Source organism: Haliaeetus leucocephalus, unplaced genomic scaffold (assembly GCF_000737465.1).
Source record: "Haliaeetus leucocephalus isolate CR32 unplaced genomic scaffold, Haliaeetus_leucocephalus-4.0 Scaffold626, whole genome shotgun sequence".
Taxonomy (NCBI): domain Eukaryota; kingdom Metazoa; phylum Chordata; class Aves; order Accipitriformes; family Accipitridae; genus Haliaeetus; species Haliaeetus leucocephalus.
In genome coordinates this window covers 2399726-2423373 of record NW_010973062.1, presented here as the reverse complement: position 1 = coordinate 2423373, position 23648 = coordinate 2399726, and the positions used below count along the sequence as shown (strand labels likewise).

At 41.9% G+C, this 23648-nt stretch overlaps 1 protein-coding gene across 1 annotated transcript in view; it reads right to left on the bottom strand.

Moving 5' to 3' along the window:
* Nucleotides 1-760: 760 nt before the first annotated feature.
* Nucleotides 761-23648, bottom strand: part of CLYBL (citrate lyase beta like) — a 146917-nt gene continuing 124029 nt past the window's right edge. Inside the window, exons 8-11 of the mRNA XM_010578340.1 lie at nucleotides 22095-22262; nucleotides 16875-16999; nucleotides 1298-1397; nucleotides 761-906 (exon numbers count right to left, since the gene is read on the bottom strand). Of these exons, the coding sequence (XP_010576642.1) occupies nucleotides 1302-1397; nucleotides 16875-16999; nucleotides 22095-22262 (389 nt within the window). The 3' untranslated portion in view covers nucleotides 761-906; nucleotides 1298-1301. The remainder of the gene's footprint in view (nucleotides 907-1297; nucleotides 1398-16874; nucleotides 17000-22094; nucleotides 22263-23648) is intronic.

The following is a 23648-nucleotide window of genomic DNA, read 5'->3' as shown; positions in this document are numbered from 1 at the left end:
CCTCTCCCCTTAATTAAAGCAAAAATAACCCAAAATGTTTAAAATCGCTGCTCGGAGGCGCAGGGGAAACACACTAAGGGAGCAGATGGGAGGAATAAGCCACTGTGACTCCATACGTAAAATGGCCACGGAGGCAGTGAAAAATGAAACTAAAAAACAACTGTTTTCTATTTACAAATTTAAATAAACAGAACAGCCTTCCCCGCGGTGTTTGTCTAAGTGCAGCAGCATTGCTGCTGTGTAGGTCATGAAAAGGTTGGTGCATAGTTTAAAACTTCCCATTCTGTTAATTTCTTAAAGAACAGTCGTTCATAGTCTGAGCACAAAAGCTCATGATTTAATGAGGAACAGAAACAAAATCTCTGATTGTTGGTGTTTCAAACTTCATTGGAGTCCTCTGGCAACCACAAGTTGATCCTCTGCAGCTTCAATACCCTTTAGCCCTCCATATAAGAGTACATGCTGAATAGAGGACAATGCCTGGTTGTTATGTTTATTTACCCTTACTACAAGCTGGGTTAACCTCTTCAAAACAGCTTTACTAAGCCCGTTAACCACACGGCCCACATGACCTGTAGCCGTATCCCTAATGTGATGTAAATCTGACTCGAGACCATATGCACAAGTTCTGCTGCATTGTGTCTCCGAAAACTACAAGTTTATTGCCGTCCAACCCTTCCAGGGCTGGACGCTTCCAGGAGGAAACGCTCTGAATAGCGACCGCTTAAAAAAAAAGAAAAAGAAAGTCAAGAGTCCCGTGTTGTCAGAGCAATAATTTTAATGGGTGTTGCCCGTTTTTGGGGGGGGGGGGGAAGAATGCGAAGCCCGTACGAGGTGATGATTTTCATCGCAATTATTTCAACCGGTGCATAATTATTCGAGGCTTTGCCCGTTCTGACAGGAGTTCTGCACCGGAGCGGGAAGAAGCATAGATACAAATAGAAGCGATTGACTCGGTTTTCATCTGCTCTTTTAAGAGAGCTCACAGCTTATGTTTTGCCTTTTTCCTTCAGTGAAGTCATAATCCCACATTTGTAGTAATTATCGTGATGTCACGCTGTCGGTGATGTAACTTCGTTGCAGGCTATGAGTAGTGCATGGGCCGTGCAGGAGGGAGCAGTGGTTTGAGTCGGGAATAGTTTTAGTAATTAGCAATTCTGGCAAGCAAACTATGAGAGATGGAGAAAATGGAAATGAATTTCTACTTAAGCTTGACATCTTTAATTTCCCCCCCCCCAAGTATTATAGTCATCTTTTAAAACAGCTACTGGGGCCCCATGGCGAGAGCTTCATTTACCAGCTCATTTTTTCTTGATGGCTGTGGCAAGCGTAACAATGTTCTGTGCCTGCTTCAGTAATGGCATGTCGATCATGCTCCCGTGGAAAGTAAACGCTCCCTGGAAAAGAGAGAATATAAACTTCCTGAGAGGACCTCTGGAAATCGTAGTTGGCTTGTCTTTTTCTTTAAAAAGACATCCAATTGCCAAGAAACATCAGCTGCCCCAGGAATCCTGAAGCAGTTGTAGGAGACAAAACTAACCGAGACAGGGCAAATGCATTTAAAGAAATGCGGTGGGCGCTGAGGGCTCCAAAGAGGAGGCAAAAAAGAGAGAGAAGAGAGAAGCCCAGCGTGCAGCCTGCCCGTTTCAGCCTCTCTAGCTGGCAAACGTCGAGGGCCGAGAGCAGCGAGGCCGTGCATGCCGGACACCATGCCGGGGGGGCAGCTCTGCTCCCCGTGTCCGGCATCACCCTCCGGTGCCGGGGCTGTGCCGCAGGGCCAGGACGAAAATGTCTGCGGATGGAGGGCACAGCCAGAAGCGTTATCTTTGTCAGGAAACAGCAATAGGCATTTTGGGGGGGGGTGGGTGTTCAGGGAAGTTTTCCTGACTTGGGGGTGTGTTGAGGTTGAGCTGCTGCACCTCTCCATCAGGTCTCTGGTTCTAAAGATGGGCTGGGCCTCTGCTTAGAGCCAGGGGCTGGGATGAAAGCTGAAAAAACAAGCGGCTGGTGCGATAATATTGCCTAAATCTGCTCTGGAGCCAAGGCGAAGCCCACCTGAGCTCTGCGTATGGGGAATTTCCCCAAGAGGATGCTGAACTAGCTGGTGTGCCTCAGCGGTGGCCATCTGAGAGCCAGGGCAGGTTTCAAAAGTCACTCTGTATTTCCAGGGATTTCATCCTGGTACCATGGTGACAAGTTTAAAATAACTAACTATGAATCGTAGTTAACTCTTCAACAGAAGACACGTGTTTTATATAGGGCCAAACCTGACTTATTCCTTTGGGCGCTTTAATCCACGTATGTGTTGCTGAGGTAGGATTTTGAAGACAAAACACTGTGCATCAAGACACGCCAAAGCTCAGTAGACAAAAAAAAAAAAATATCTGATTTGTAATTCTGACAGTACTTCAACACACTCTTGAAAAAACCAAATACAAAGACGCAATCCCTTCCCTGAAGAATTCAGAATTGCAGGCCCAGCCCCAGCGTTGCATAGGGCGTCCCTGTGAAGCACTGTGCACCCTTTTAATGTCCTGCTGCAATCGATTGGGGATCACAGGCTGGCCTTTGATTTGACAGTGAGTGAGGCTAACCAAGAACAGGGTAAGAACGATAGCGGCATGTGTGTCTGTGCATGCCTAGCGAGAGAAATGCAGAGGAGAACAAGCCGTTTATTGTTTTCTGGTTTTCATGTAAGGCTTGATGATCATTAAATAAGAGGACTTCAGTAAGTAAAGTGAAAATATAACCCATTTACAAAAATGTTTAGGAAATGCGTTGCGCCAGTGACAGATCTAGTTTGACTGAAGCAGTGCTAATTAAATACTAAATCACATTCTAGAACAGTTAAGACAAAATTCCACCTTAAACAGTCATCTAATACAAATCAATATTGTTGTGTGGAAGAACAGGCTGTATTAAAGCCATTAAACACCTAATAGTTAAAACTATTATTTTATTCAAGGTAGGATTTCCTACTATAGCTCGCAGTATTTTAGGTGGGTTTGGTGAATAATGGGACTGACAGATAGTCAAGGGCAGATGCTTCAGATTGAGTTTCTTGTTTACAGAGCAATCAATCAACCCTACGTTACCCCAACAACATCAACATTATTATTATTACTGTTATTATTATTAATAATAATACACAATTTTTTGCCTTGGCTACAACTTGGCCGTTTTCACTTATACTTTTAAACCTTTACAGAAAATGCAGCCTCAAACTGTTCCATTTATTAACTGTTGTGAAAATAAATTGGGAACTAAGTAAACATCTTATGACATAGGGCTTCTTCAGGATAATTCAGGTCTACGCCGTGATCTCAAACTGCAAGATACATTTTTTTCACTGTAAGAAAAACACTTTTTCATTGTGTCTGTTTTTCTATAGGCATTCAGTCAAATAATAGCTATTGCTTAAAAGAGGAATCTGCATGTGGGATGAGAGTGATAAGTAGAGATATGTTAAGGTCTGGAATCATCCTTCCTAGTTCTGTGAAATGGCTGACTTAGGAGCACAGTTATCCTAAGTAAGTACCTGCAATAGTTTGCAGAAAGAGATGGGCATCTAGGAATGACAATTCTGATCTCCGGTGATCCGAATTGTGATCGGGAGGGTCTTATCCCTTCCACTGACTGTACACGGGATGCTCCGAAGCCAGGTACCTCTGCAGGTGCCTAAGTTGGAGCATGATGAATCTGGGCCAGGATGTCTTTTTTAGAAAGCAGGAGTTAATTAAACAGCATGCCTAGCCTCTCTTCATTACAATAACATGTTTAGAAAGGAAACCAGGATAACAGTGTGTGTGTGGACATACGAACGCTGAACCGCTTGAGATCGGCCGTACGTTCTCTTCTTGTCAGTGTGCAGCTGTAGTTTGGGTTGCTAAGAATTTGAATTCTTGAAGGAAAAAAAATGCTTTTTTTTTCTAACAGCAAAGAAGTTGGCTTCTCTGCCTGTTCACTCTGAGGCTTATTTTCTCCCTGCTAATTTGCAGTGTTGAGGTAAAGTCCAGAAAAAGAAATGGATTTTAATGCCATGGAATATACTCTATTCACTGCCTCTCTTTCCACCCACAGGTTTCAACAGATAGGAAATACCAGTAATTATAGCTTTGTCCCCATGCTCTCTTTTCCAATTCTGCTAGATGAAATTTGCCTTTAGCATTCTTTTGATTTTCTCTCGCATGAACATAAAGAAAACAAGACTTTCCAGAAACACCATTTGCTTTGATAGCATTCATCTGGGGATTAATTTAGTCATAGATCTAAATTTTCTTGTTGGCTAATTTTCTCAACGATCTCACGCTTCCAGCCTGTACTTAGACTTCCAGTAGTTCAACAGTGGCACCAAAGGTCTGTTCTTAAGGAAGCCTGCAGCGTGAACGGGAGCGACGGCGGCCGCGTGGTGTGAGGCTGGGGGTTGCATCCGTCGCGTTCGGTGGCTGTGGTTCTCGCTCGCCAGGTAACCATATAAATCATTCAGCGGGAGCCTTTTCAGAAACCTGTAAAAGGACCCCAAACGTGTCAGACCTGCCCTGGGAAGAGCCAGGCCCTCCAGGTAAAGGCTGACGGAGGAGCAGCCGGGAGGCAGAGCCGCAGCCGGCGGGTGATGATGCACGGGTGCAAGTAATGAGAAGCCCAGGGGGGGATGGAGGACGACTGCGGTGCTCACCGGGCAGCAGGCTGGACGTGCAGCCCTTCCGAGGAACGGGTGGCTCTGTGGGCCAAAGGCATTGCCCCCGCTTTAAGCGATGCAGCACGTAATTCTGCTGTCCTTAGCCAGCGCCGTCCTTCTTGCGGCAACACCGTGGACGTGCTGAGGGAGAAGCCTGGTGAGGAAGAGGGTGATGTTGGCACTCCCCATGCGGGAAGGTATGGGAGCTGCGGAGGAGGCACAACACAGCGGGGGGGGGGATGTTGCATTTGCACAACCTTTGGCTTCCCTCAGCCTGCTCACTGTACACCTCGGCCAGGGCAGACTATCAGCAATGAAGAAAGTGAACAGGCGGCATTTTGCTTTGGGTCATCATGCAGACTGGCTAAGGGTCCTTCCCAGTTGACTGACAAGCAAGGAAAGACCCAAAGGTGTTTCCTTCTGGATAGCTCTGGGAGAGCAGAGCAACAAGGCGGTGGCAGACCCATCTAGCTCCAATTCTCTCCGCCTGGTTCTTGCAGCTGCCCACGGAGCCCACCACGTCGTCATTTCCCCATCTCTGTCTCTTGTATCAGACCACCTTCTCCAGGCTGAACGACGCAGGACCAGTACTGTGCAATTTGCTGCATCCCCCAGGAACCATGTAGTATTTGAATGCGATAAATTCACAATGACATTTAAGGTTCTGTTAAAACAGTAGTAACATTTTTAAAAACGTTAACAGCTATTTATGCAAGATGCAGGCCATGCTGAGTGAGGTCTTAACAGCTCTACTTTGAATTTCAATATGTCCTAAAGTGCTTCGGGAATGGAACAGAGAAGGCTTTTGGCAAATACAGAAAACAGCTGGAAGGGAATCAAAATTATAGAAAGCTGGTAGGGTGGTTTTTTTTTTTTTTTTTTCAGAAGGGAACAGCAAAAAATGATAGTCTTGGAAAAAAAGAGAATTGAGCGTGGTCAGCCCCAAGGGATACAAAGATCCAGCCTACAGACAGGCAAAGCGATAAGGCAGAGTTGAGCGAGAACAGTCATTTTCACAGGTCAGGAGCTGAAGATACAGGCTCATGAAAAAGGGGGGCAAATCAAGTTGTGCAGTAGGAATAATTAATGCAGTGAATTTCCAGGTGGCCGTGGGGAGACCGAAGAGATGCAGAACCAAACTTTGCAACCCACCAGTTTGGCAGAGTTTACGCTTGTACCTTAGGAACCGCTTTCTGGATAAATGCAGCCACTACCAAAACCAACCCAGATCTAGCCAAGTTCAGCATGTAATTGAGGGCTCATCTTTGACAACGTAGAAGACAACCCTGGCCATGTGTTGCCATGGATGTTGGACATGGCTCTTGTCATATCTATATGTCATCCTAAAAGACTTCCTTTACCTATAAGGAATGACATGTATCAAGTTGCAGAGAGTCTCAGCATTGGTCTGTTTTTTGCCATGGCCAAAAGACGAACACATTAATGCAGTGTTTCCTGGAACATGAAGGCCTCCTCTTTTTGTGTGTCTATGCATACCAGTATCCAGGAACATTTGCTCTGTGAAACTTTTGGGAGTAGTTAGGAGCTTGGTAAATCTATATGACCATCTCATAAACAGAATATATTTTTTTTATGGCAAGAAGCATTTTACCTTTCTAGAAGGTAAACGGATGGGATTCAGAGTCCCTGATTTCTGTGTCGTCTGGGGATCAATATGTTCTGGCGGAACCAGGAAAGGGGAAGAAATGATACAGCCAGTTTTCTTGCTAGTGTTTATCATTGTGTTGACTTTGCAACAGGCGAGGGACAGGAGGATCACAAGTGAGGTACCCTTCATGTTCTTCCACAAGATCAGGAAAAGTAAAGTTTCATACTTCTTTATCTGTCCTGAAACCTTTTTACATAATATGCAACGTTACGTGGGGTTTTACGCCCACCATCTTTTATATCCTTATGTACCACTGGGTTACCAAGAGAAACAAGCTGGCTAAAACTATCATGATACAGAACATTTAAGGCGCCTCATAGTCATGTGACAGTTCTCTCTGAGCTGTGGATTAAAGTACATGAGTTAATTAAAGTAAAATAATAATTGTTCTGGGACATGTGGGACAGTGATCAGATGAGCTAGTCCCCTTTGGTTGACAAGATGGAAGAATTAGATGTACTTCTGCACCTGGGAATGCTTGTGGCTTTTTCCTCCGTCTGTGGTTATCTGTGCCTCTACCCACGTCCATCCCAATGACTGCAATGAACTCACTAAGAGGGTCACTGCAGACCCTCAGTTCTTTCACCACTGGAATCTATTAATCACCTGCACTGGTACTGAATGTGAGGACTGGCTTTCCTAAGGCATAGCAAGTATATACATTTTGAAGTACCAAATAAGCCCTATAAGTTCTAAAAAGTCTACCAGATTCCTGTTCGATGGCAGATGAGACTCCAGACATGAGCACGGGTTGTGAGGACTCTGTGCTCTGCTGTTGTTATTAATTACCTCGATCATTGACAAGCCTTTGCTAATAAACCTTTGATTTGATGCCCTGTTCTACCAGTTCTCATCATACATGTAGCCAACAACTTTAACTCGCCCGTGACAGTGGCCAGGACTTTCTTAAAGATATTTATAAAGATTACATTAAGCCTGTGGCTTGTCTACAGTAGAAAGGAAAAAAAAAAGTCTTGCATCAGATGAAAGAACATAGCCAATAGTGCTATATTCATTTGTTGTGTGTGTCAACCTATGGGCTGTCCTGGGCCACTATGTAGAGTCAGCCAACTTTTTCAAAAGCAGTTTACTTTGGGAATCTAGTCAGGCAATTTAGATGGTAGGCTTGGAGGTGCTAGGGGATCCTGGTGAGCAGATAAGGCTTTGGCATGGGGGAGACTCTGGGTACCCAGGCCAGTGGAAGAACAGGAAAAGCAAGCCAAGGTCATGTTCCATGAAATTGCAATATGGACAAGACAGCACCTGCTGCTGAATTTTGAATTAAGTACAGCCCTAAGATAGGGGTTATCTAATGCTTATGGAATCACCAAAAAAAAAAAAAAATCTCTGCCACTAGTTAGGTGACTGTTGCTCAGAAGACAAGCAAACTCATGAATGAGTGGAGGTCCTTTGATGGCACTCTGCTGTCACAGGGTCAGAAATACTGCCCCGTTGATGAAGATTTGGTTTTCTTCAATTACTTTTCTCAACAGTTCAGCTAGCAACACTTTCCTTTGCAGACCAAATGCCTGCAGTGAGCGTTTGGCAGTCGGGTTATCTCCTTGTCCTACTCGGCTGCCTTCTGAAGGGATGTGCATCTAGGAGCTAGGGGAAATGGGTGTCGGGGGACCAGTGAGCCAGCCACCCTTCTCTCCTCCACCCCCGTCATCGTTAGGAGATGTGGTGAATCAAACAGAGCTCCCATACTGCTCTGGTAACACGGGCCAAAGGCTGTGTGTGAATACAGCCATTGTCTAAATAAGTAATTATGTACGTCCCCTTCCAAGCCCTGTGACCGGTATCAGCACTCACGGGCAGATGCCAGGCTAAATGGAAACGAGCAGAATGGGCAATGCCAGCTGGCCAGTGCAAACCCTGCATACCTCCCACAAGGGGAGATGGAGAACCCGTATAGACAAGCATCCTCAAGTCCACAGATGCAAGAAATCTTTGATCCACAGTTATCTGAGAAACATTAATTCTTTCCATGGTAATCCAGTGGCTCACCCACCTCTAAACCCTGAAGGTCTAGTTATGACTTTTTGGAGACCACAAAAATATATGGAATAAACGCACTAAAATCTGCTTGGATCTGAGAACGTTGTCTCTAATCCTGCACAATATTAACAAGGAAATAAGAGTGTTGCATTCTGGAAGAAGGGCAGATTTGCTCTTCTGAGGAGGGAAGGAAGCAGGTGGATGGCAAAGGGTCCCCCCTAAAAGCATGGCATTCAGGAAGATAATTCCCCTGGGATTAAATGAAAACACACACTGTTTAAGTGACCCCCTGCAGAGGAAATTTGGAAATCTTTGCTTTGGGGCTTAAAAAGAATGCTTGGATTTGCTTACAGGTAATGAACAAAAGAGAAGAGAGTCCTGGTCGCAGCAAATGGCATTGGGTCTGTGCCTGGGGGAGGAGTGATTATCCTGACTACAAAGGAATGACTTTCCCTTGAAACAGAAGGTTGAAACCATATTTTTGGGGAAGTCAAGAGTAGGAAATAAGCTAACAGCTGTGATGGTGCTGAATGCAGGTTTAATTAATTTTTTTTCTCCTGCAAGTTGTAGCCAAAGAGCCATCATAAAGAGCTGGGTCATGATTCAACCTTTTAGTGATGAACTTCCGAAGGTTAGTGAGCTGCTAGGAGGTGTTCAGTGATATCTGGGTCAACTGAGCACGTTTTTCAGGCTATAACAAGATAATGTCTCGCACTCCTCTCTGCTCAGGCCTGTCCTGCCTCCAGATCAGGCTGACACACAGCTCCTGGCCCCCTTTTAGCATCTTTGCAGTAGGTAGGAAATGCCCAAATAACTAGTGTAGTCACATATGAGAAACTGAAGACTCCACGCACAGCAAGCTATACAAACAGAGCTTTTTGGGTTACGTATTTCTGCATCCTCTCCTTTGAACCCTTTGACATTTGCCCCTTTTCTGTAGCAACATTATGGGAGAAAAGACACTTACACACAAAATCTTTGGGGAAAATAAATGATCCCTGAAAAGGTTTGTTGAAAATGTCTTTTTTTGCAAGAGGAGATGCTCAGTGGGTCTCTGTGATCTGTTGAAGGAAGGGATTGATGGGGAGGGAATTTTGCAAAGTATCAGCACCAGCAAGTTTTTGTAGCCATTTTGTTGAAATGAAGAAAAGGTTAAATATCACTCCCTTTTGTTTCTTTTCACCAGTGTAAACTTCCGCCAGAGCAGAAGCAGTTAGTTGGTTCAGAGGATAAATTAGTTTGTAATGCCAGAAGCAGTCCTGTTTGTATGAGCTAGACTTCTACCTCTAGGAGCAGATGGAAGGACACAAAAGGTCAAGAAAGAAAGAGCACAACAACATGAAATGGAGATTAATTTTTACTTCAAATAACTGCCTAGCAGCAGTACAAGAACTCCGACAGAAGAAGCCCTTTCTAAAGCTCAACAGGTAGGAAGGACTTTGTGATCCCTCAAGTCCACAGTGGGGCAGGAAAGGTGAAGAACAGGGACCTACAAGGCCCTTTACTTCTCCTCCGCCTGACGTTATCATTCCCAGCCCACGGATGAGGGTCTGGCCCTGCTGTGTGAGCCAGACAAGCTGTTTTTCCCTCTTACAGCCCCCCAAGCTGCCTGAACCACTGGGGACAGCCATTTAGGCTGGTATGGGCCAGGGCATCATGCTTGGTCCAGCTCCAGAAACTCCTTCAAGCCACCAAAGTCTCTACTTCTCACCAAGAAAGCACCCTGTTTAGGATCCCTGAATGAAAGGCAGACATGAGGGGTTTTATTGCTGTCTTTAAATTTTCTTTCCTTTCCTTCTCATTGTGGTGCTTGCCTTCTTGCATGCTCCTCTAGAGTAGGAAAGAATAAAATTAAAGAATCAGAAGAAAAGTCCTAGAAACCAGGACTATTCTCCACTGGTTTCCATCCTCCGTCTTATAATGTATCGGGAACGGAAGAATCCTAGAGAGCACACTTGCTGCTGCCAAGCAGATCTTTATTTTATAGCACAAAAGCAGCTTCCTGGACAAACATCCTATCCAACCCTGCATTTTTTTCCCTTAGAGAGCATCATAGTTACTATATGGAAAAATGAAAAGTAACTAATATTAGGACTTCAGTATCCTCAGATGCCCTTAATTAAGTAATTTAGAATTAACTTGAGGTTTATAGTCACGGAAGCAATTTATTAAATATAGACTAGAAAATTTCGTCTGGAAGTAAATGACTACACAAGAGGCATTTGATGTTGAAGGGGAAGATAGCTATAAAATACAATGCAGGGGAGAAAAGTAAATACAGTGAGGCTCGTTCTGTCAGCGAGAATGGAATCACCATTACTTTTGTAGTCTATATTTTCTCTAATTTCAGATTCATTTTCTGAATAGGCTCGAACAGCCATTTTTTACTGCCATTCTCTATTTCAACTGATGGAGCTTTTGCAGACAGCTTCTCCAGGTCCCTGGAAACGCCAGCTAGCACAGAGAGGAGTGAAGAGGCAGCAAGACCGCTGCTACTTAAATTAACTGAAACAATATTTTGGCTGTACAGGCTTCTGAATTCCCTCAGTAAGCCTTAAAAAGAGCCATCTGGTCAGAACATTACATCTCTGGTTAGATCCCGCTTTGGAAATTGAAACGAGGCTCGTGAGCGCTCGTTAATGCTTTTTAAAGAGGAATTTGGGAGGTGGGTAGTTGCCTCGGTGGGTTGCGTGGTGCAGAGCAGGTTTTTTTTTTTTGGCATGATGGTGGGCAGGTGTCTGCAGCGACGGGGGTCTCCCCACCTGCAAAAAAAGCATCGCCGGCACCGGGACCGCACCGGCATGGCACGGCCCTTCCAAAAGCAAGGGTGCTTGCCCTGTCTCGCCAAGATCCCGCACAGCACCTCCTTGAGCCGACAAGGACAGAGGGCTCGTGCCTTGCTGCGGAGGGACGCGGAGGGGTGCCGTGCCATGCCACGCCGTGCCGTGCCATGCCATGCCATGCCCTCTGCAAGGTCCGCGTCCCCCGGGACCGCAGCTGACTCCTTCGGGAGCTACTGCCGGGTGGAAAGGGTATGGAGGGGCACAGCATCCGTCCTTCTGCTCTCAGTTTGCGGAGAAACTTCTCCCCGCGGGAAATGTCAAAGCTCCATCCGAGTCCCTCTCCCTCCGCGTTTTGGACACAGGTCTTTAATGAGTGGAAGAAAACAGATTAAGAGCCACTGAATGCCTGCTGGGGAGTGGGGGGGTGGGGTGGGGGGAGTTGGCAAGAAAATGTTTTGTATGAGTTTCTGCCCTGCTTAGGAGCTTTTGCAGCCCCGCGTAGTAAAATCTGTCTCCTTCTCTCCCCACCTGGCATAACTCCCTCAGGACTGATTGCGCCGGTGTAGGAACCAGTATAGCACAAGCAATTAGCTAATACAGCCCCTTCTGCTCTATTGTAAAGGTTCGAAATTCGCCCCCAGATGGATCTTTCTAAGTGAAAAGCCTTCAACTGTGACACAAAACACATTTCTAAAATCTTTTTCCAATAAAAAATAATAAAATTTTCAAATAAAATTGTGTAGAGAGACTTTAAGTACTAATATGAGCTCTCTCGATCTCTATTTATTCATCAATTTTCACATAAAAATTTCACCTGGCCACTTATTAAAAAGATAAACAACCTAACAGCAGCCCATGCTTCAATCCCACCAGCGCGTTCCATCTTTGCATAGAGATGCACCTGAGCCTAACCTTCTTAAGGCCGAACCTCAGAAAAAGGTGACAATTTATCACAAACCCCCGAGTCCCCCACTCTGCAGCCTGAGGAATATACATTGCCTAATTAACATAAATGACAGCGAATGCCCTGCGTCCTCCTGCAGCCCAGCGTGCACAGAGGTACCCTGCGCTGCCGACGTTGCCCCGGGATGGGATCCCGCTTAGTTGGTGGCACCTCAAAGCTCTGCTTGCGGTTTGTCCCGGGCGAGGGGAGCCAGGCTGTTTCTGCACGCCCAGCTCCACGTCAGAGCCCCGAGGTATAAGCGCGATATACTCCCCGTGGGTTGATGGGGTCCCGCACCGCCCCGTGCGGGAGGGATGCTCCAGCGCATCCCTCCTGGGAGGCAGCCCGGAGGAGCCTGCTGCCCCCCGGGGCACGGTCCCGCTCTCCCAGCGGGCAGGATTGGGATGGGATGGATCCCTCGTGGCTGGGTCCATACACGGGAAGCCCTCCCAGGGGGTTGTGGCACTGCCGGGAGAAGGAGGGCAGCCGGGAGAGACCTTCCCGGGAGGCGGTGGGAGCTGGATCTGGCCCAAGCACGAGGGCACATCGTCTCCAAGATACAGTGGCTTGGGGTAGCTTTTCCTAAACAAAGAGCATTATAAGGGAGCCACTGCTGGAAATTTCCATTCCTTTGTTGGGTAGATGCTGTGTAAATAAATGCATTCCTAAGATTTTTCATAATCCTGGAAAGGTCTGTAAAAGAAACTGTATAGTTTGTCAAATTGCTGGAGTTCATATATATTATTCCTCAGCCGCCGGGAACACGATATACAATGGCACAGAATATAATGCAAGAAACATACGCTAAAGGTCTTCTCAGAAGCACTTTGTGCATTTGTATGTGGCGTGTACAGATATTTCTTCGGTTTTGCGCCATGGGATCTGAAATATTCAACCCATATTACAGCTTAGGTTTGTGAATTACTTACCTTAACTCTAAATAAACCTTACCTGACAGGCGACTTTGGCGGCAGCATTTAGCTATTCCCTGGCTTAATGGGTGGGTGCTTTGAAAGCATTTATTAACTAGTACATGAGATAAATGTGTAAGCGACCTCTTACTTTACTTTTCTGCTTTTTCTTTCCGTCTAAATTTTATTTAAAAACCAGATGACTTGGGAAGATCCCGTTATGATAATGATATTGTGCCTGATGTATTTACAAGTCAAATGGCTCAAAACCGCATTTTCAGTGTGTTACTTTCTTGGCATGTATAAACACTAACTACATATAGAAAAGATTATATTCCTGTATCCAGTGTATTGGTAATGTAAACGCAGGAATTACTCACCTAGTAACGACTATTGTACCTTCCTTGGTAGAAGTCAGGTATTTTTCTTGAAATAAACTAGTAACTTCTCCCACTAACTCTACCCCCTTGGACTCGGTTAATCTGGATTTACAAGATCACTTCCCTGTTTAATGTGGTACATATACTTCAGAAATTTAGAACAGAAACTGTCCTTTAGAGTACCAGAACAATATTTATTACCCTTCTTTTTTCATTTTTGAACACACTCTGACATTTATCTTATATTTAGACTTTCCCAACAGCTATGCCTTCTTTTCTTTAGGATGAATTTTTAAATTTTGAAAATCATATCCCCTAGTCATGCAATTCTACTGGAAAAATATTGAAATTATATGGAAATAATACTTTTCTTTTTAAGCACCTTTCATTTTTAGATCTCAAAGTTCTAGACAAAAGAGTGCACTTAATAAATAGTTGTATAGAATACAAAATACATTACTGTGTATTTCCTACATATGCTATCTCTCAGTCAGATTAGAATGTGACACCCCCCCCCCCCCAAACCAACCTAGAAGCCAAATCAAAACAATCCCTCAGACAAGACTATCTCCGTAAGGTAAGCCCAAATACTTTTGGCTAGCTGGTTAGCTCTCTAATTTGCTTCTGCTCCGACACCGCCACAGCATCTCCAATTCTGCAGCGCTCATCTGAGATCCTAATTTTTCCTGACCTCAGTACTCACATTTGGGGGCTACTATGTCAAAGCATTTCAGCCTCCAGGATGAAGTAGCCTGGTTCAGCCTTCTCTCAAAGAAAGATCATTGCGGCAATTGTAGCTCTCAAACTGGAATAGATTATAAAAGCTTATTACTGCATTTTAATATAAAATATTGTTGACTAAGGGCATCAAACTTTAAACCCAATTAATAACAAACTACGATCCCAGAGACTGCAGACCACTTATCTACCACACAAACAGCCGCACAAATCCCTCACATTTATTTTTTCCAGGCTTTCAACTTTGATTAATAACATGGCAAAACCATGCAAGTCTCGACCGTATTAACCACAGCTATATTTTCAGTCTTACTGACATGAACACTTTAATATAATAAAAGGAAAAGGAAAACAGAAGAGGTGTTTCATTAGGACACGAGGATTACTAAAACCGCTGTGTGGAGTATTTGTCAGGAGGTGGTAGGGGAAGAGTTATTACTTACATTTGAGCATGTTGCTAGGACGCAGAGCAAGAGGATCCCTCAGTGAGATATGTTTGCTTTGGAAAAAAAATTAAGTAATCAGACCGTCCAAGCTCTTCTTACTGACACATTTATAGTACCAAATTGCAAACTCAGTTAAGAAGTTTGGAGCGCTACATGGAAAACTATTTTTCCCATTTTTTTATGAAGCCCGGCAATACGGCAGTGATATAAGATCTAGAAGTTCACATATTAACCTGCCAGTCCTTTTTTATTGATAGACGGCTACATGCAAAAATATATGAAGCATGCAACCTGGTTGGTTAAAAAAATAGCCCAAACCACAAACCCTCAGCAAATCTGTTCTTGCAGCCGATTATAGAAGCTTATAATCTATTTTAAAAGCATTTATTAAAAATAACCAACAAAACCTCAAATCCAAACCCCCCTCCCCCGAATGGCTGATCTTAGCGAGAAACCAGCATTATGTCAGTAAAAGAACAGCTTCAAAACAAATCCAAGGACTAATGCTTGCCTAATATGGAATTCTTCAATATTAAACACGTTTGGCTTCATGACTGTGTGATACTGGGACTAGAGTTAAATTCAGTCCAGTCTCCTCATTGATTGTTCATATGACAGGGGTATTCCTTAGACGAGTTTCTGACACTAAATTCAGATGAATGAATAGTATTATACACATCATAAACATAAACAATATTTGGCTATGTCGTTTGACTTTTTTCTTTCTGCATCTACCTGCCTACACATTTGCGCCAGCAGTATGTTTGTAATGGTGCCTTTTGTAAGGAAGCCAAGCTTTGTAAATCAGAGTAATGGGCAAAACCAGTTGTACATTTTCTATTTCTAAATTGTTTGCACGAAGACATCTACATTTCAAAATCGAGGGAACAGAAGAAAGAGATACAGGCATACAGCATCCTAATAGTGACTCTGAAATAACTGCTCAGGACAGCACCTGAATATCGTAGTCATGGAAGTACTGGAAGCGCCCAGGTACCACAGAGTACCACAGAGTACCACAGATGCGATAGCCTAGCAAAGAGAAGGGCAGAGCAACAGCAAATACCTTGTCACACTTTTACCCTGAGATGAAAGCATCATTTCTGCTTTGACCATTTTAGCATTTCTAATGCACAACATCTGCAGTATTAGAAAATGCAGGGGAACGGGGGAGGCACACACCCCAATCTATTTCTACCCACCAGAAAGTGAAGAAATGTACAGAAAACCTTTATACGGCACCGGAGAAAGTGAGACGCTATGCACAGTCTTATATATCTGAACTTCACTACTGAAGAGATTTGTTTCCCACTTGAATGCCACACAAGCGCACGCGAACCGATCCCACTCATCTGCGCTCCCTGTTCTGACATCGGGACTTTGCTTCTTAACTAGCCCGGGCTTGGCTGCAACTAAGATAAACATATTTAGCTGCAACTTTTTTTCTTTCAAAAAGAGGCAAACTGGATTATAGCAAATAACCTTTAAGATAATTAACTGACAATGCCGCAACTAGCATAAAATCTTCCTTCAGGCGACCCCTAATTTAAGTATTACTGGCACAAAGTGGAGACAGATTGTGCATCACCACTGCAATATTTACATAGCAGAAACCCACAGAGCAGGAAACGTGAGACTCAATGATGCACTAAATTAGGAACAATCATATTCTAGTGTTAATTTGCTTTCTCCTCTATCCAAATTTCAGGTCCAGCAATTGGTACAAATGCACATAAAACATTCCCATTTTTAATGATTAAGAACCGCAATCTGCAAGCAGTTTTGCTCAAAAGTAAATTCACTCACTGCTAGGGATGTTTGCAGGATCAACACCCCAAAAGTGAAACAGGTTTACCAACACAGAGATTTTTTAGAAAAGCAAGACTTCCTAATCGGTTTATTTCTTCCCATAAATGATGTCTGCACAAGCAGTCCGAGTCGTCTGCCAGGCTACCTGCCTTTCGATTGCAAATATTTTCCTATGACAGCAAGACCATGATTCTGCGGCATAATGGAGAAGCGCTTTTAATTCACCAATGCTGTAGATATATGCAGGTACTCAAAAGGCTGTGTAATCAAAGAATTAAAGTTAAAACATTTGGGGGGGGGCGGAGAAAAAGATAGTGGTCTATTTGTAAATATATTGGGAAGTGACACATTTATAATAAATATACACTCTATAGTCTATCCAGATACAGACTTCACGAGCAGTACTCTCAGTTACAGCACACTTCATAAGATAAATGCAAAGAGCCATCACTAATCTTTCTAAATCTTAAATATTATTCAAATTTGGTTTCCACTATGGCATATTAACAAAATATTTACCTTGCCTAATCGCTGATGTTCTTCAAAAGCAGAAATCAGTTCTTGTGCCCACTTTATTTTTTCAGGGCTCGGAGAGAACTGTTCCTGGACAACAGCAATTTGGTTGGGGTGAATCACCTGCTTACCTACAAAGAAGATTAATAACACCAGAATCATGCATCGACAAACAGATGTTCAAGCAAAATGTTCCAACCACTTGAGGCTCTCATATGCCTCGCAGACTTTCTTGCTCTTTAACTAATTATTTTACTTGGTTTCTTTTATTTTTTAAACTGAACAACAGGCAGATAGCCTTTTGCCAGATTTTTTTAAGAATAAAAATATCTTGAGCTACGCTTGCATTCAATATCGTTTGAAAGAACCCACGATTCTTTCTCCTCCCTCCCCATTTCAATCCATACATCTTCTCTCAGTCGTTTCAGGTGCAATTTTTTGTCCAGGGCAGTCAATAACACTTAAGTATAATAATAATAATAATCTCTGAATTTAACTATATAAATAACAGCTCCAGCCACTCTTAAATAAGTTGTATTAAAATGCGTTCAGAAAATGAGATCTGAAGAAGATGGCAAGAGATTTGTAGGACTGAAAAGCTACCAGTCACCTAAGGATCATGCTCTAAATTCTCAGTATTGGCTTAGCATCATAAAATCCTCAACGTTGTTTAAAATGTTGTTGTTGCAATAGTTAGCAGTTGCAGGTAGGTTGCAATATTTATTTAGTCACCCATATATTAAACAACTGCCAGTGGTGCCCGGAGATTTTATGAAGCACTTTTTTTAATCTTTTCTTGTATAACAATATGTTAAGAAAATAAAAATAGATGGTGCCTTTTTTTCACTTGAGATTTTCAAACGTGAATAGACAGGCACATAATCCGTTTTAATCTGGTTTGTATTTAGCTACCTTAAAACAAATACATATCTAATTTGTTTGACAGTTTTAAAAGTGCAACATCTGACATTATTAGTTCATTTCTAAGGGAATTTCACAGACCGGTGTGATTTCTGCACTTGGGTTTCAAAGCGTTTTAAGAAAGAGAGGCTACCATAATTCCCAGCTTCCTGCGGAATAAATGACTCGCCTCCCGTGCCAGACAACAAAACTAGTTAGAGGGATGAGCCTGATCCTGCAAACCTGCCGTCAAGTGAGCAGCCTCCCGCACGCCGAGGGTCCCGCAGCCCTGCCGTCCCCCCGCGCGCCGCCGCCTCTCGCGGGAGCGAGATTTTTGCACGCCAGGAAAAAGTTGGAAGGGTCAGGACCTGAGGAGGTTTCCTGCGCACAGCGGCGTCTGCTCCCGTGTTCTCACTGAGGGGAAGGCAGCCGTACGCTAGAAATCAGCCCATCGCTTGAGTCTGAGGAGTCTCACGCGTGACCGCAGACACACACCTATTTTAAATGAAATTACCACTGCAAAAAACCTGGGATTACTTTTATCGGACTGCAGTGGGTCTGGGTGATAAGCTGGAGCGCAGACAAAATCTGGGGGTGCAGCGGCGCAATCTACTTAGTTTAACGAGCAAAGAAACAGTGATTTTTTTAGTGTTACGTTTCTTTGCCAAAGAGCCACAAGTAGCTCAATTTTATTTTATATCCAATTAAACAACCTTTAGTTCATGATCTTATGGGCATCCAAATATTCAGCTTGAAATTTCAATGTCTATTTAAAAAATACCTTAAAAATAGGTAAAAGCTTAAAACTCAGTAAGAACTATATTTTTTTGGAAAGAAATTACATGGAGACAGATTTTTCTTAACTAACGTGCTTTACAGTAGGTCTAATCAAAGGTTTTTTAGTCAATTTAATCAAATGTCACCATTAATAAGATTATGATGTTCCTTATTTGTAATACAACAAATTCTGCCTAGCTAAACTAATTCTAAAATTGAAGGGTGCACAAATAATTCCTGCAAAATCCTAAGGAGCTTAACTTTCTGGGAAAAATGTAGAATATATTTAAAATTATATTTAAAGTCAGTCTATAATTATAACAAAAATAAAAATACCTATATATGATTTTTTAAATTGTAAAACGTTTCTGTAAAAAGATTTGCTTTTGATAAAGAGATCTGTAGCAGTAAGCTATACTTTTTATCATTAAAACTCTCCTGAACAATTTACAGAGAATGTAATCTAACTTTTGATTTATAGCACTCAGTTGATTTTTGTCACAGATTATGTATCCAAATAACTGTATAATAGACGTAATGCCATGCAGGAACGAAGCAAATATTTTAAACAGAATTGTTGTTATTGACAAGTAACTGAGAGAGTGCAAAATTGGAAGACATTAAAATTTATGACCATGAAATCCTTTTTACAGTACCACTTGATATATCGTGCTTTAAATCAATACCTGTCAAGTCTTTTAGGTAACTGTATGATGGTGTCATTTTAGTCTTCTACAAAAGACTGCAAAAAGAGAGGAAACCTATAGTGTTTCGTATTTATATCTGGTTTCTCAGCATGTAGGACAGGACTTTCCATAATGACTAAGTCAGCTGCTAAAGCTTGCGGCAAGGTTTACTTAATTTTTTACAAAAACATTCCTACAAATGATGACCATTTATATAGGCAACACTCTGACTTTAAGTCCATGAGTTCTGGTATCGTAAAACTTCTTGCCAGGTGTGTATGTGTGTGTGTATATCTATCCCCCAATATATATATATACAATGTATATATAAATATACATATAAAACATCTATTAATTTGGCTAGATTACATTTGAAAACATTTGATTTCATGTAAACACACTCACTGAAGGAAAACCAGACTGCTTTTAAGATAACTGGAAAAGAAAACAGCTACAATAAGCAGAGGGTCACAATAGTAACTAAATAGCGGGTAAATTCTTTGTTTTATTATTTTACTTGTTTAATCTTGAGTGAACATATTTGATTACACTAAGGCCAATTCTACTGGTCTAAATGTGAATACGGGAAAATCTAAGGACATGTAACTTTGCTGAATATTTTGGATTTGCATTAGTTTTGAGCGTGATGAATTTGGCCCTATGCATGCAAGTGTGTGTTCTCCAGCTAAGAGAGCAATTTGGAAACCTCAGCTCCTTTTAGTCCTGTTGATTTCAATGATTTTGATTCTTTGTGAAGAAGTAGCAGGAAGGGATCTTAAATATTTTAAAATAACAAAAATTGCGTGTTTTGAACTTGTTATTAAGGTGACATTTCAGTAGTTTATTCTCACATTATTAGAGGACTGTCAATAGCAAATACGATCTGCAGACTTCTGCTATATACAAGGTTATGGATTAAGCTAAGATCCATTTGTAATTTTCTGTGATGAATATTAAATTGGAAAAGTTAAAATGTTTAATTTATGTAGTTTTGGAACAAAATGTTTTTGCTTTCAGTTTTGAAATGACATTTTATTTTAATCAAAACAAGCAAGAAAGATTATAAAAACATTAGATAAACTGAAAGCAAAAGAAACAAAAGAACAAGTGAAACGTTTTGGATCAATGGCAAATATTTTTTTTCTTTTTTACCAAAAATTTTACTTAAACAGATTTTTTAAATTTTTTTTTTTTGGCCACCAAATCAGAAGAGTCAGTATTGCCTCATCTCTAATTATGGTTGGACTGGTTGTCAGGCTGTTTGCTGGATTTTTGAAATGTGTTGATGATAGTTGTAGAAGGGCAGGAGGCAAAGAACAGGAGCTGTGAGTTCACCCGAATGAAGCCTGTAGCTTTTACTGATCTTTACTCCTCGTACAGAAAGGCAAGACACCTCTATGGCCGAATTAGAAATTCACTTTATGCCCTAAATTGCCACATGTGACCTTTTTATTTGTCTCCTATCTGGACCCTATCCTGATGTCAGACAACTTCCACCATAAAGTCAGTGGAGCCCAAACCACCGTCAACGTTGTTTATGCTGAGCGTTTCTAAATTTCCTACATTGGCAGCCTGAGTTAAGTATTTAAATACACATTAAGCGTTCAAAGAGTGCTCTCAACGGTGCTAGGCATCTGCAACTCCATCTTCTGTCAACAGGAGGTTCAGATGCTTAGTTTCTTCAAAAATCAAGCCTTTCCTTAAGCTAGGAAATCCTGGTTGAGATCAGGTAGCCATCAGCAGGTGCTACCACTCAGGAGCTCTATTATTTTCCCAACTTCAATTGCAGGCGAATGCAGGGTGGAAGTCCACAGGGACGTGGATAATGTAGCTGCGAGGAGCTAACCGTTTTGCCTCTGAAACAAGATCTGGTTTTGCAAATGTTGAAGCTCAACAGACAGCAAGGCAGAGTTTGCGCTGAAGAGCATTGGTTGCTATTCTTTCACGGGCACGTCGAGATAACGTAAAAGAACGCTTGTTTTTTTTGCTTGGTGCTTTGAGATATCCTATACTGCTAACTGTAAAGATACGGTTTGCTAGCTGGCATCACCAGGACCCATGCCTTTGGTAATAAAACCCTAAGAGATTCACTATGACCGTACGTACATCCTGAACGACGGTCAGAGACAAAAAACGTAAAATGTTCGTCCTCTGTGCTAGAATTCTCTAATGCATGCGTCAAACGGCTGATTTCTATTGCAAACCCCCAATCTTTGGTGGCTGCACTGTCCCACCAGGGTGTCCGAGTGATCTGGTACACCAATCACAGGGTAACAGGCTGCATTACCGGACTCTGGGGCAAGGAGCCTGCTGCTCTTGCTGTCTGCCAATACCCGTAGGTGTCACCAGCACTTACTGGGAGGGGAGCCAGGAGACAAAAAACAAATCAAAGGAAATAATAAGAAAATAACTTTCCCCTAGCAATTAGCATACGAGATTTGCTTCTCAACTCCGTCGCCTAAAAAGTATTTTTTAATAACTGCCGTTTGAAAAAAATAGGAGAATGGGAACCACATATTTTAAAAAGCAATTGTAGAGTGGTCATCGCAGAGTACAGTGTCGCCTTTCCCGTGCTCTGTGATGGGAGGAATTACGGCGCAGCCTCTACCCCAACTTCTCTTCAAAAACAGTCACACGCTTCATGGGATGTGCTTTTAAAAAGCGGCCTGTGACTTTTCAGGCAAAATTTCCAGACCCAATTTTAATGGTGCTAATAAACATAAAAGAGCTTGGTATTACTGAGTTTTTCAATAAATGAACTGAAATAAAAATCAGGTTGTTTGTCTAAGTGACAGTAAACGTAGCAATATATTTAAATTGAAGAAGATATGCATTATTTTGAGACATCGGCAGAAAGCCATACCAGTGAATCCCATTGAGGCACCTTCTCTTGATTGCCTGCGGAGCCCATCTTCATCTCGGAAATCGATGTAAACAAGGTCTATTGCTTGAAGGCCAAATGCTTTTGCTGTGACTATTATTTTTTGCCTGGCATATAGAATATCGTGAGTTTCCTTACTGCTTGTTGCACCTACAAAAACAATGAAAACAAAGAAAAGCTGGCAAGAGTGTTTTAAACCTTTCTATTTTAAATATTTCCTACGTGAAAAAAATGAAAGTTTGAGATTTCATTTAACCAATTTAGAAAGCAAAAGAGGGGTGCAAGGCTATATTGTCAAACTGATAGTCTTCTGAGAAAAAAAAAAAAAGGTGCTTTAGTAAAAAAAAAAAAAATCTGTCTTTAAACACTAGCTGATAAAATTCATATTTTGATTTAGTTCAAATCAGAAGTTGTAAGCCTGAAGTCTTCAGCAGGTAAGGACTGCTGACTTGGAACTAACATGAAGTAATTATTTGATTATATTATTTACTATATGTACAGTTAGAAGCATTACAGCAAGAGAAGCTTTACACAAAATTGATATACTGGGTACAACTAAATGGTTAAAAAATTCACACTGAGAATAGAATTGCACTTTCCTTGGTTCTGATTCTTGTCACAACTGATATCCTAAGCTGAATATTTAAGCTTTAGTATTTGGATGAAAAAATGATGGTAGATGACTTCTGAGAAGAAGCGAAAGTATTCATGAGACTTCATGTGCTCAGAGGGCACCAGCTAAGCAACGTGCTCACGTGAAGGCTGGTGTGAAATAATAATGATGATGATGATAATAAATAATAATAATAATAATAATAATAATAATAATAGTAGTAGTAGAAGTAGTAATAATGTGTTCGCTTTCCTCAGGGTCACTATTTAGACACAGTTTTCCAGTTTGTAAGGAATATTTTATTAAAGCAATGCTAATTTTTACATTAATGTACTTATTTTTAATTTAAATGTTGATAGCTCTGCACTTTTATCTTTAAACTGAATCAGATTAATAAGAAGGTAAGCGGCCTCTCATAAAAGAAATTGTGGTGAAATGCTTTTTATTTCTGAGGAAGGCTAATAGTGCTTTCACATGAATGCACAGCTGTATTGACGTGGGACATATTCAAAGTAAATTTATAAAAGCAAAATGTAGCAGAGGAGTACTGGTGTGTGATGTCAAAATCCTGACTGATAATTGTCTGTAAAACAGTGATGAAGCAGACACTGGAATTTGAGGACTTTTAGTGTAGTTCTTAAAAGCATGTGTATGTTTCTTGTGGGTATTATATTTTTAAATAATTTCAGTGACTCAACAGGTTTTGGGTTTTTTTTCCGTAATATTCGGTACTGCCTGGCAAGAAGCACAAGAAAGTGTCAGTGCCCTGTAACACTCAGGGACCACATTTTAATCTGCCAGTGACACATTCTGCATTGAAAAAAAATTAAGGAGAAAAGTGAAAATGTAAAATGCAGAATCAAGTGTCGTCATTACTTTAATTATTGCTGTTGGAAAAGCAATGGCCATAAATCACATTGGGC